The sequence below is a fragment of the Mustela nivalis genome (genome assembly GCF_964662115.1).
Source record: "Mustela nivalis genome assembly, chromosome: 1".
Classification (NCBI taxonomy): domain Eukaryota; kingdom Metazoa; phylum Chordata; class Mammalia; order Carnivora; family Mustelidae; genus Mustela; species Mustela nivalis.
This window is the reverse complement of record NC_139020.1, coordinates 133,491,039-133,504,571: the sequence shown is the minus strand read 5'-3', so window position 1 is coordinate 133,504,571 and position 13,533 is coordinate 133,491,039. Positions and strand designations below refer to the sequence as shown.

The window sequence follows — 13,533 nt, the reverse complement described above, 5'->3', positions numbered from 1 at the left end:
ATGTAAAGGGTGGGCTTTGGCATAAAACACCTGTTGGGCTTCTCATTAAGGTTTAGGTAGGTGTACAGGAGAAGATAGAGTTAGGGTCAGTAAGTATTAACCACCTGAAGGCTGATAAGTACTTCTGTTTACAGAAGGACATGATAGATTCTCGTATAATTTTTTTTTCAAATATAAGACATTAGTAGAGGAGCTGTGGGGGAATGCCTCAATTGGTATCTGAGTAAGTCTTGCTATCATATTACAGAGATTAAAACTTTACCTCATTTGAGGGAGATGCCAGCTCTAGGAGAGAGGATTAAGAAAACTCAGGAAGTATTTTCCTTGGATTAGGCTGATTACATGAAGCATTAGTCATGTTGACACAAAAAGTCAACAATATGTATTAGTTATCTCCATAAGTCAGAAAACAAATCACACTATTTCATTTTTATAGGGTACTTAAAACATATTCCTTAAAATTATTTTAAAAGATACTAAGAATTCATTATATCTAGAATTAGGCTTAACTTGTGAAGGGTTTTTGACTCCAATGCTTCACATCATGACACTTCGCTTAAGTAAAAAATATAGATGCTCCTCTTCTCTTACAACTAGACTCGTCAAGTTTTATCAAAAGCCTTTTGAATGGAAGAAAATTTCTTATAATTGCAAAGTAAGCTTTCAGCAAGCTGGGGGAAAAGAGATCTATTATTTATAACCCTGAAACCTGGGGCTTGCCTAAGGAAAAATGCAACCAACAATTCTGAATTTTATTTATATGTCGTTTATTAATTTCGAAGCATATTCTTTAGTACCAATGGTGTTTTAGCTCTTAAACCTCTACACATTTTTGAAACACAATGGTTAAAGCCAAAGCTGACCTAAGGTAACTGTTTCCTAAACCATTTTTGTAACTTTTCTTTGAAACTAACATGAATGAGCAAGGAGATGGGAAAATGTTTCTATGATCACTGCACCAAGTCCCAGGAAAGCGTTTGCCTTGCCCTTTGAGGACCACTGGTATCCAGCTCATAATGTTTGGGTTCTGAAAGCACTCTCCTCTCAAGCTCATGTGATCTTTACATTTCCTTGTGTTAGAGACCTTTACATCATCACATTGTTGTATAATAGAGTAACGCATCAAGGAGAGCAGAAATTAAGTGCCTTTTCTATGCTGTACCAGGCGGTCAGAGCCAGGACTAAAAGGTGTTACATCCTGATTCTCAAACCTGGCTAATGGTCTGATAGCTCATTTGCGTATGGTTGAATCATAGAATCCTATTCCACAGAACCATATCAAAGCACAGTGGCTTTGAGTCAGAAGACACACAGCTGGGTCCCACATCCTGCTTCCACTTTTGAGAACTTGAATAAGTTCTTTTCCATCATTAAAGTGGAACTAATAAAAATCATATCTAGTACTGGCTTACTATAAAAATCAAATAATACGAGCTAAGTGAAAGGAATTTGTAAATAGCAAAGAGTTGTAAAAATATTGAGAATTTGTGTGTGAATGTTACTATAACCAGAATTCCCCCCAAATGGATTGTTCAGCTGATAAATGATCCAGATCATTTTTTCTTCTTCATCCTTCTCTCTTCCTGCTGTCTTTAGCCATTCTACTCTGTTCTCCTTGAAAAGAGACAGAGACAGATACTACCTGTACCCTAATTCTAAAGATACTACCTGTATTGCCAGATCAGTTTGATTAGACATCCTTACTTACTATTATTTTAATGTTCCCCACTCATGTTTGTATTTCTTAAATGACTGGCAATTTGCCAAATTAGCTAAGTGGTGGGAATTATGGTTTTTTAAATCAGATTTTTAAGTGCTGTTCCGTATCTTGTTGGATCTAAAGGGAAAAACAGCATGTTCAGCAAACACATTTTGAAGCTTTATAATACTCGCTATGTTTAAATGATTTTTAACTAAAGGGTAGAAGACAGTGTCAGCTTTCAGCATTACAGAATCTCTGGCTAATATTTGTTTAGGTGCTTTGTTGGTTGACCTGCATAGAATCAAGCCCAGATGCAGTTACCTTTGTTTCTTCCTGGAACTTGTTTAATGTCACTAGGGCTGGCTTAGTAACTGAAGGGAGATGTCAATAGGAACCAGTGGTAAGATCCAGAGAGCAAGAGGTGTACACTCTTTTAAGTCTATCCCTGGACTCTCAGCAAATCAATGTGACACCCAAGGCACAGGTGTCCTTAGAAAATCTTTATCCTAAGTCAAGCCAAAAGAAGCAGTGTGTGACTCCTCATGGTGGTGCCCGGCTGGTCAGCCCCAGCACGGGGCGATGGTCCTAGAGCACAAATGGATCAAAGCCTCTTGTTCTGGTTTCTAGAAGGAAATCACACGGAAGCCGAACTAGCTTGGTTATACTTTCTTGTCAGATCTCCCACTCGGGGAGGGCTCAGGCATCTTTCTTTGTTCACCACAGAGAAGCAGATACTTTGTATGTTTGATACAGGGCTGTTTTATCAATGCATTTGTGTTAGCTAGTCTCCAGCTTTCTGTGTAAAAAGTAAGAAGCCAAAGAAACCCTTTGTGTCCCTAACTCCCAGGACTTCTGGATCATGGATTGATTCCAAAACAGCTCTGCTTGTTTGATGTGCCTTTTACTAATGGCACTGGCAAATTAGACCCTGAGTATTTGTATCTACCACCCATAGTCACACACCAGCAAAGACGTTGTGTTCTGAACACCCCGCAATGCACATTAATGATATTATTGTCATTTGAAAAATTATCTCTGAATATCTATAACTGAACAGACAGAGTTCTGGGTTTCTCAGCGACATCTTTCCGTGCTAAGAACTAATTATAAAATTCATGTGAATTCCTGTAAGTTGTGTGTGCACAGGACCACCTTTTTGAAGCACAGTTATTTGCTGTGGCTTGTGACAGAAAAGTAGCAGGTTGCAGGAAGTAGCCCTAACTGTCATTTACTAGGAGTACCAGTTTTGACAAAATTATATGATATAAGGCACAGAATTTGAAACCCAATGTTCCGTGGTGTGAAATTGCCGACTCTGTTTTGTAGAGGTTGTACATTTTTTAAATGGAATCATGACTTGGATGTGTTCATGGTCCTCCCAGATAAAAACATTAAGTGAAATTAGATAAAGTGCAGAATAGACGGAACTACAATTAAATATGAGAAATTTTAACCAACAAGCTGTGAATATGTAGTCTATGACTTGGTGCACCATCTTGTTCATAAAATGTAAACAGTAGGTCCCCATTCACAGTATCCCCTCTACCATGTTGTATTGACTACAGTAATATTCTAATCTCTGTGCTGTACTAACACTGTGATTAAGCACTTTTATTGCAGAAATGTCTTATGATTGCTGACCTTTTCTATTTTATTCTTTATAGGAAAGCACAGACCAAAGTGCAAAAACATCTAGGAAAGCCAATAAATGAGTAATCGGAGCCTTTCTTTAGTGAATCAAATATTGGCACCAGGGGAAACTCTAGCATTCACAGTGTACACACATACCACCTACATTATTTATTTTCAATTTGTTCTTTTCTCTTCTTTGCAGGTGCCCAGAGATGTGATAAAGGACCGCTCGGCTCCGTCTCCGGGCTGAGTCAAAGTGGGTCCCTGCTCTTGATCGTCCTTTGGCTTTGTCTGGGGGAAAATAAAACTCATTAAGCACCAATGAATGCATCATTTCATCCCAAGAAAGTCAAGTTTCAACAGTTCCCTTTCAAGATACATAGCACATGGTTTTCAACACTTAAAATTATCTGCTGGTTCCTAATGACATTTACTTAATTTTAGCCCTTCACAATTTATGTATTTTTGACATTATGTTAACTGCATTAATTTTTTAAATTATAGTAAAACATACAGGGGCATAGAGGAAATTTCAAACACTTTTAGAAAAACATTAAATCAAAAGTCAAAAAAATATTACTCCTGTCTTCCTGCTATTCCACGTTCATATCCCTAATTCAGCTCCCAATATATTTTCTTGATATTTTTCCAGAAAAATATCTAATATATATCCAATATCAACATTTATATCTATTTTTCTTTGCATAAATAGAAGTTTACAAGAAAAACTTAAAAAAATATTTTATTTATTTATTTATTTGAGAGAGAGTAAGAGAGAGAGAGAGCTTTAGCAGGGGGTAGGGGAAGAGAGAGAGGGAGAAGCAGACTCTCCATGGAGCAGGGAACCTGACACAGCTAAATCCCAGGACCCCAGGATCAAGACCTGAGGAAGGCAGACGCTTAACTGCTTAACAGACTAAGCCACCCAGGGGCCCCATAAAAACTCTTTACATAATCTTTTTTTCACATTAAAGTAAACTGTAAGTCATTCTAAATATATGCATATTATTTGCATTTATTTTTATGAAATCTATTCATATTATTTTTCTAATATTAAAGTTACACTGGTATTTTTTATTTGTAAGAGCTCTTTTTGTACTAACTGCCATTTTCTTTGTCATATATGCTGCCAACAATGCTTCCACTTTGTTACTCGTGTTTGAATTTCATTTATCCAGCATAAAAATTTTTAATTTTTATGTTGTCAGATATAATGATGTACCCATTATGGTATCTAGACATTATGTCCCACACAACCAAACAGCCATCACTAGAAAATTGTTTTAAAAATTCTATGCATGCTTTATTCCCACATCTTTATGTCTTTTTTATCTTATATTTTTATTTTTAATTTTTTAAAGATTTTATTTATTTATTTGATAGAAATAGAAAAAGCACAAGCAAGAGGGAGAGGGAGAAGCAGACTCCTTGCTGAACAGGGACCCCGATGAGGGACTTGATCCCAGGACCCTGGCATCATGACCTAAGCTGAAGGCAGATGCTTAATGATGGAGCCACCCAGGCACCCCCATGTCTTCTTTATTATTGACAGTTAAATCTTTAATTCAAATTGGACCCTATTTCAGTAAAATTAGGTAGATGTCCAGCTACTTTATTTTCTTTACAAATATCCAATATGAAAAAAAAAAAAAACATGTTATATGACATTTAGAAACATGTAGTCTTTATTTGGTCAGTTGATCAGCATACAATTTCATCCTAAACAAATTATATCTATATTACAGTGACTGCAAAATATAAAAATTAAAAACTATTATTTATCTAAGCTTCATCATCCAATCTCTATAGCATTACAGAGGCTCTTTGATTTCTCTCCTTCATAAAAATGATGTGGTTTGGTTGCTACCGTGCGGAAACCAAATAACTATTATTGATAGCTATTGTGCGCCCAGCCTTCTTCTATTTATTATTTCAATTAATCCTCATAAATATCCAGTGAGATTAGTATTATTATTCCTCCATTTACAGACAAGAAAACTGAAAGGCTTAATGGGATCATGCAATTAGCAAGCAATAGAGGCAATATGTGAAGCCAGACTGGTAGGAAATCCCTCCTCCTCCCCCACAAAGCACAGAGCAGGAACACTGCCGGGTGTTGAGTGTCCCTTAGACTAATGCATGTTGTTGTCCCTGCCCATCTGAACTTGGACGCCAAGTCCTTCAAGGACTTCTAACCACACTCAATTCCCACTCCACTCTGGTATGCTTTTAAATGACCAGAAAATAGGGTGTTTTATTCCCTGCAAAAGTCTTATATGACGTTACCTGTTTTTTTTAGTCGTTCACCTTTTGCTTTTTGTTTTGAAAGAAAGTTTAAAAAATTTTGATACATCACTATAGGCTTGAATCACTAAAAGCAGTTTAAGAAACAGAACAGACATCAAAGGGAGCACTTCCTTTGGAACCTCCTGGCTGGGGAAGCACATTTCATTGTGTTGTAAAAGGTAAAGCTTCCATCTTTCTGTGTTCAACTTTTTGGTCTACACAGAACTCTTGAACGCTGTATTTGAAAATGTAATTATTAATCCAGCAGGGAGTAAATTTAAATATATTTAAATATGAAAACAGCCAGAGTTTTAAAGCAATGTTTACAGGAATATGATGGGAAAGGCCAGTAGGCTGCTTCTGCTGTGGCCGTTGGTATCAAAATGCCAGGTGGAATGACAACGGTAACCACCAAATGGACCAGATTAGAGAGATTAATGACATGGAGAAATCTAATTAAGAGCCAAGATTTTCCAAAGGAAACAACAGTGATTTTATAGTCTTAAAAAAGGGCCCCTCAAAGGGAAATTAAAAAAACAAATAAAAAAAACCCTGCTTGATCTTGGCTCTAAATGGAAGAAAAAAATTCTCCTTGAAAAGTTTTTATTACAATCTAATCCTTGGCAGGATTGAATTTGAAAATCATTCTACTTATGTGATCTAAAAATTCTCCTGAGCAGAGGACGTTCTTTCTGCCCACAGGTCCTGTCCCTGTGCTTTAATAAAACCACCATTTTTACACTGAGGAAGAAAATAAATAAATAAAATAAAATAAAATAAAATAAAATAAAATCTCCCAAGTGGAAAAATGAATTTAAAATGCTTCTGGGTTGATGGCTCCTAACTGGGGACGGGGGAGGGTGGGAATCACAAATAGAATAGGGAACAACTTATTTTTTAAAAATATATATAAAGTACTCATGACAGCAATATTTGCAATGTTCACATATACACAAACACATAAACATATATATATATACATGCATATATATACATATACATGCATATATATACATATATATGCATATACACATATATATGTACATATATGTGTGTGTGTGTGTGTATATATATATATATATAAAACACAGACACGTGTATTTGTGCATGTAACTAGAAGAAGCCAAATGCCCATGAACAAAAGAATGTATAAACAAACTGTGGTAGAATTATGACATAGATTATTAAAATTCTATTAATGGACATATGTAGGAATAAATGGAAAATGAATGAAATAGTGTCTACCTATAAGCATAGAAATATCTCAAAAACATAATAATGAGCACAAAAGCAAGAAATAGAACACAGAAAACAAGGCAACACATTTATAATGTCCACACACATGCCAAACTAAGTAACATATGTTTAGGGGAATGTTTGAGCTATAAAACTACATATAATCAACACACATACATGTGTGTTATAACTGGCTCCAGGGGCCGCCTGAGCAGAGCAGTCGGTTAAGCATCTGACTCTTGATTTCAACTCAGGTCACGATCTCAAGGTCATGAGATTAAGTCCCTCACCAGGCTCTGGGCTTGGTGCAGCATCTGCTTCAGATTCTCTCTCCCTAGCCCTCAGTCCCTCCCACCTTGCTTTCTCTCTCTCTCTCTCAACTAAATAAAATATTAACCAAAAAAAAAAAAAAAAAAAAGAGGGGAAAATAAAAAGAAGTGGATCCAGGAAACTAACTTACACGTATTAATATATTTTGTATTTTTTTTAACATTTTATTTATTTATTTATTTATTTGACAGAGAGAGATCACAAGTAGGCAGAGATGCAGGCAGAGAGAGGGGGGGAAGCAGGCTCCCAGCCAAGCAGAAATCCTGATGTGGCGCTCGATCCCAGGACCCTGAGATCATGACCTGAGCCAAAGGCAGAGGCTTTAACCCACTGAGCCACCCTGGTGCCCCTATATATTGTATTTTTAAATAAAAGATATTTCATAACATATTAAGGACACGACTACAGTAGCATTAGATCACTTAGGTGTGGGAACTGACTCAGTTCTTTGGTGTGGTGACCCGATGGGGGGTGGGGGTGGAGATGGGGACATCAGTTGCTTCAGAAAAATGACTTAGGGTTAAAATGTGAAAAAGGATTAGCTGTTAGTAAGACAAGGTGAAGAGTAGCAGAGGGAGGAACATTTCTGACAGAGCAAATAAAAGGTGTGAAGGCCTTGGGCACAAAAGACCTCAGCATCTCTGAAAGACTGAAAGAAGTCCAGGAGAGTAGGCATATACAGAATGGGAGGAAAGGACGTAAGGGGGAAACGAGGAGGCAGGCAGAACCGACAGCTCACCAGTCCCCCAGGCCGCTGAGGCCACATTAGGAATTTTGGTTTTTACTCTAAGTGCAATGGTGAAAGTAATCATTAGGGAACAGCTTAGGCCTGAATAACTCTCTTGAACAAGAAAATGACTCTCTCTTTTTCTGTGTGTGGGTCTATGAGTCAGTCTCACTCTCTTCTCCTTTCCTATCACACAGCAGAGGAAAGCAAACGGAATTGCTGGGCAGCTCTGCGAGCCTTCACAAGTGGCCTCCATCTTTGAGACCTAGGCAGCTCCCCTGGGGAGGAAGAAGAAGAAGTAAGTAGAGGGCAGGAAGCTGCCTGGGAGAGCCAGAAGTCACTCCCTTCCCTTACCCACTGGGTTCGAGCCTCACCTGACTACAGAGGCAAGGAGACAGAGTCACTAGCTGGGCAACCTTGTTCCCTGTTGAATCTCTGTTGTAAGCTGGAGAGGGTTCTATTTTTAATGGACGAGTTCTGGGGGACAATTAACAGTTCCAGCACATGAAATCATAGCAAGGGTTTAAGCATTCCCATGACATGAGAAAATTTGAGTTTTCAAAATAACACGTTAACCTGCAGTGTGGAAACTGATTAGAAAGGGTCAACAGAGGTCATTAGGAATCACCCAGGCAGCCATTTTAGGAGGTCAGTGGAAACAGTCTCTGGCAGTAGATGTGGCACAAAGCTGTCACATTTGAGATATATTTAGAGAGAAAAGTTGCATGGCTTCATCGCCTAATAGATGATGAAACTAGGTTGCAAGACAGCAACAGGAAAAAACCTAGGCCCTCCAAAACATCATGGGCCAGCTGTGAGGCAAAAAGGAGTTTGAAAAAGAGAAATACAAAAAAGGAGGGAAAGGATAATGGTGGTGCCAGAGAATCTGAGGGAGAAGAATGGTCCAAGAAAGAAGAGAGGCCACAGTGTCTGCGCACCTCACGTTGAGTGACTCTCCTTAGATGGAAGAGACATCCCATCCCTGGCTTTTAATAGGAAGGAAGGAGGACATTGTTTGCATATACATGGACGTGAACGTGCAGGTTTCAGGGCAGGAGGACGAAACGGCTCCAGTCGTAAGGAAGGGAGGAAGGAAGGAAGGAAGAGGAAAGAAGGAAAGGCCATGATAGGGGAGGAAGGGCCTTTCCTTCTTTGCCTTTCCCTTTCTTTCTTTTCCTTCCTTCCTTCCTGCCTCTCTCTCTCTCTTTCTTTCTTTCTTTTCCCTCCGCTCCTCCCTTCATTCTTTCCTTCCTTCCTCATGGACTTTGGAGGTGAAGTCAAATGTTAAGGATGCGGGGTAATTCGCAGGAGCTGGGGGTTTGAAGACAAGAAGGAATGCTTGAAATATTTGTTATAAAGGGTGGGCTGCCAAACCCAGTAAGAACAGTGAGAGACTGGTTGGGCAGCTTCCCCTTTTGAGGCTGCTAAAAATCAATTTAGAGTGATTCCCATCCTCTCTAATGTACGTATGATACCAGCAGCTCGCAGCCACTTGTGTTTAGGTCAAAGAAAAGGTACTGTTTGTCCCTTTGAGTTTGCCGCTTTGTCAGAGGGATATAGAGAAAATACGGAGGTGCAGGAGAGTTGAGAGTCTATGTACAAGAGACTTTAAAATGTTGAACCATGAGCGCTAAGGCAGAAGGAAAATGAAGACGGTAGCGAAGTAACAAAAAGAAGAAGATGAAGATTCTAGGGACCTTAGATCAGCAGCAGCTCAATAAAGGTAAATGAGGGGCCCCTGGGTGGCTCAGTGGGTTTAAGCCTCTGCCTTCGGCTCAGGTCATGATCTCAGGGTCCTGGGATCGAGTCCCGCATCGGGCTCTCTGCTCAGCAGGGAACCTGCTTCCTCCTCTCTCTCTCTGCCTGCCTCTCTGCCTACTTGTTCTCTCTCTCTCTGTCAAATAAACAAATCAAATCTTTAAAAAGAAAAAGTTAAATGAGTATAATATAAGGGGAGAAGGTAATGTGCCTATAAGCAATATGATAAAAGAAGCAATTTCAGTTACTGAGCAATACTAGTAAAGATCATTTCCAAGAAAAAAATTAAATGTTATGTTTATACTCCAAAACATTACGTATTATCAATATTCCCTTAGCCTCTCTCATGTTCTAGGCATCAGGCTGGGAATGGTGTCTTAGTTCTCATTTCATCCTCACTTTGTAAGGCGTCCATGTTTCTATTTAATGCAAAGCAAATAAAAGGTCATAGAAATCCTGTAACTTGCCCAAATTCAAAATGGGTGGACTGAGTGATATCTGAATCCTTAATAATCTCCCCTGAAATCCCGTGTTCTTTCCACCTCACCATAGATTATGGACAACTAGGCAGTGGCCTCTGATGAGATGTTTTCACGTCCCTGTGTTCCCCTGCCGGGTCAGAAGGGGTGGGTCTCCTAGACAAGCCTATTTCCCTGCTGTCTTTTCTCCTCTCTCGCTCTTCCCCTTGCCTCAAGAGAGACACACACTGGAACACGCACCTTCTCAGTTATCACTTTTAGGTTCCGTTTTCTTCCCACTTCCCCTCACACCACTTCTTATGCATTATAAATACTTTTATAATATATTGGTTTATATCAGATCATGTATGTGTTCCCATGTAGATATTAAGGCAGAGACTTTGGGTTTAAGATGGCTAAAAACAGCAACAACAACAACAACAAAACCTCCCCCTTATTTCAAAAATAACAAGAAAACCTAAAAAACCATGAATTTTTATGCTTTAAATTCTGTAGTGTCGAAAGCAAAAAAGTGTTAAAAACCACAAAGAAATCTTAAAAGCTAAAATCACAGTGAAATAATTTCGTTGGTAGATCATGGTAGCAACAAATAAGAATTGTAGAGAAATTTATTTATTTATTTTCTGTATTATTTATTTCTATAAGTTCCTTACATTTTATTTATCTATATTTATTTTTTATAATTAACATATATCTGTGGTTCCATCCAACATCAACTGCCAATTCTTTTCACATGACTGTGGAACACTCACAATTAATTTTGTTTTTCAAAGACAATTTCAAAAATATCCCAAAATGGAGAAGTCATATGCATAAAAAAAGAAGTCATGCGCACCTATTTCAAACTCTCATCATTTGGATTATTTATATTTTTTAGTCCTATATAATTCTTGATTTTAAAAGAAATTAGTAAATGAACTTACAGACTTTTGGAAGTGAATGAATATTGTTTTAAAAAATAAACAAAGTTGGGGCACCTAGGTGGCTCCATTGGTCAAGCATCCGACTCTTGGTTTTGGCTCAAGTCATGATCTCAGGGTCGTGAGATGGAGCCCATGTTGGGCTCTGTGCTCAGCTTGCCATCTGCTTCAGATTCTTTTTCCCTCTCCCTTTGCCCCTCCCCCACTCAAATACATAAATAAATCTTTAAAAAAATAAATAAACAATATTACCAAGAATATTTGATATCCAAACCCAATGGATGTGAGGGAAGATGGATCAGAGGAAAATTAATACTTCAAGTGCATGTGTTCTAAAAGTTACTATATAAAAGTATCCCGTACATAAAGCAAAATAGAATATTTAAAATGTAAATTATGTAGAACTTTTCTTCAAGACACAACATATAATTATTTACAAAGAGAAAACCAAATAAGATTAAACTAGAAAGATATAGAAATGAAAGTAAAAATAACTGAAATAGAAAATGAAGTTACAAATATATGATCTATAAAAACCAAAGAAAGTTAAAAAAAGTAAACTTCTGGCCATTGTGTTCAGGGAAAAATAGTGAGACAATTCAATAATAATAAGAATTTTTAAAGTATAAGAATTTAGAAGACCTTAAAAATTGTGAGATTACTTTGTGAACATTGTATCGGCATAGTTTTTAGATTGAAAAAAAAGTACTCTGTGGGTAAGGGTAGCCAATCACCACAATAGGTTCCCCCTGGAACCAACCAAAACTTTGGAAGGAAGTAGATAAAGAAACCCTCTCACCCAGACTGCTTGTCACTCTACACTAAAGTCTACTGCAGACAGTTTTAAAAGTCAGTCTTATTAACCTTTGAAGGAACAAATAATTCTTTTTTTTTTAAGATATTTATTTATTTATTTGACAGGGAGGGAGGGAGAGAGAGAGAGATCACAAAAAGGCAGAGAGGCAGGCAGAGAGAGAGTGGGGGAAGCAGGCTCCCCGCCAAGCAGAGAGCCTGATGCGAGGCTCGATTCCAGGACCCTGGGATCATGACCTGAGCTGAAGGCAGAGGCTTTAACCCACTGAGCCACCCAGGTGCCCCCAAATAATTCTTTTAAGGCTTTGGAAAGCAAAACCCCTGAACATTCCTGAATTTAATCTACAAGTCGGGAAAACTCTGATTTTAATACTGGATGAGTATAATATGAAAAGATAAGTATAGACCTCTTTGAATATAAATCCACAGATCCTAAAAAGAACATTAGTGAATTGAATATAGAAGTATATTAAAAGAGAATGCACCATGCCTATGTGGCATTTAAAAAAATATATTTTATTTATTTATTTGACAGAGAGAGATCACAAGTAGGCAGAGAGGCAGGCAGAGAGAGAGGGAGAAGCAGGCTCCCCGCTGAGCAGAGAGCCGGATGTGGGGCTTGATCCCAGGACCCTGAGATCATGACCTGAGCCGGAGGCAGAGGCTTTAAACCACTGAGCCACCCAGGTGCCCCTCTATGTGGCATTTATGCCAACATGGTTCCAACTTAGGGATCTTTATTCAGCAGATTTATAAAGAAGAAAAGGCATAGTATCATCTCAAAAAATACTAATTTCTTTTTTTTTAAAGTGGGCTTCCACTCCCAGCGTGGAGACCAACATGGGGCTTGAGCTCATGACTGTGAGATCAAGACCTGAGCTGAGATCAAGAGTCAGACACTAAAATAATTGAGCCACCCAGATGACCCTCAATAAATATAACTTTTAAAAACATAACAACAAATATTCCTGTTTTTTAATTACTATGTTTAATTAGCTAACACATAGCACATCACTAATTTCTGATGTAGTGTTCAAAAACTCATTAGTTACATATAATACCCAGTGCTCATCACACACGTGCCCTCCTTAATACCGTTTTTTAAAAGAGATTTATTTATTTATTTATTTATTTATTTATTTATTTGACAGAGATCACAAGTAGGCAGAGAGGCAGGTAGAGAGAGAGGAGGGGAAGCAGACTCCCCGCTGAGCAGAGACCCCCCCCCCATGTGGGGGGTTCGATCCCAGGACCCTGAGATCAGAGGCCTTATCCACTGAGCCACCCAGACACCCCAATACCTTATTTTTTACCAAAAACTTCATAATAAGCATGCAACAGAAGGAATCTTCTTCACTTGATAGAGAATCTAGCAGTAACCAAGGGAAAACTCCTATTTAATGTGTGACATTAGAAGTTTTCCTTGGAAAATACAGAAATATTTTAAAAATGAAGAATGCTTAGTTGTTTTCCTTATTATGGGTTTTCTGCATTTTCTTTTAAATCTGTATTGCATTTTTTATAAACTCAATTGTAATTATGGTGATACACATTTATTCCTTCAAATCAGAAACTAATATATGTACATTTTATAAAATTTAGAAATGTAAAAGAGCATAACACAGGAAATGAGTGTCTTTCTTAACACCA

The 13,533-nt window shown here is 37.9% G+C and overlaps 1 protein-coding gene across 4 annotated transcripts in view; it reads right to left on the bottom strand.

The window, feature by feature from the left end:
- KCNH8 (potassium voltage-gated channel subfamily H member 8) overlaps positions 1-13,533 on the bottom strand; it is a 373,867-nt gene that overhangs the window by 157,431 nt on the left and 202,903 nt on the right. For all 4 annotated transcript variants that reach the window (XM_082729065.1, XM_082729066.1, XM_082729067.1 and 1 more), the window contains one exon: positions 3,498-3,625. In XM_082729065.1, coding sequence (XP_082585191.1) covers positions 3,498-3,625 — 128 coding nt within the window. The remainder of the gene's footprint in view (positions 1-3,497; positions 3,626-13,533) is intronic.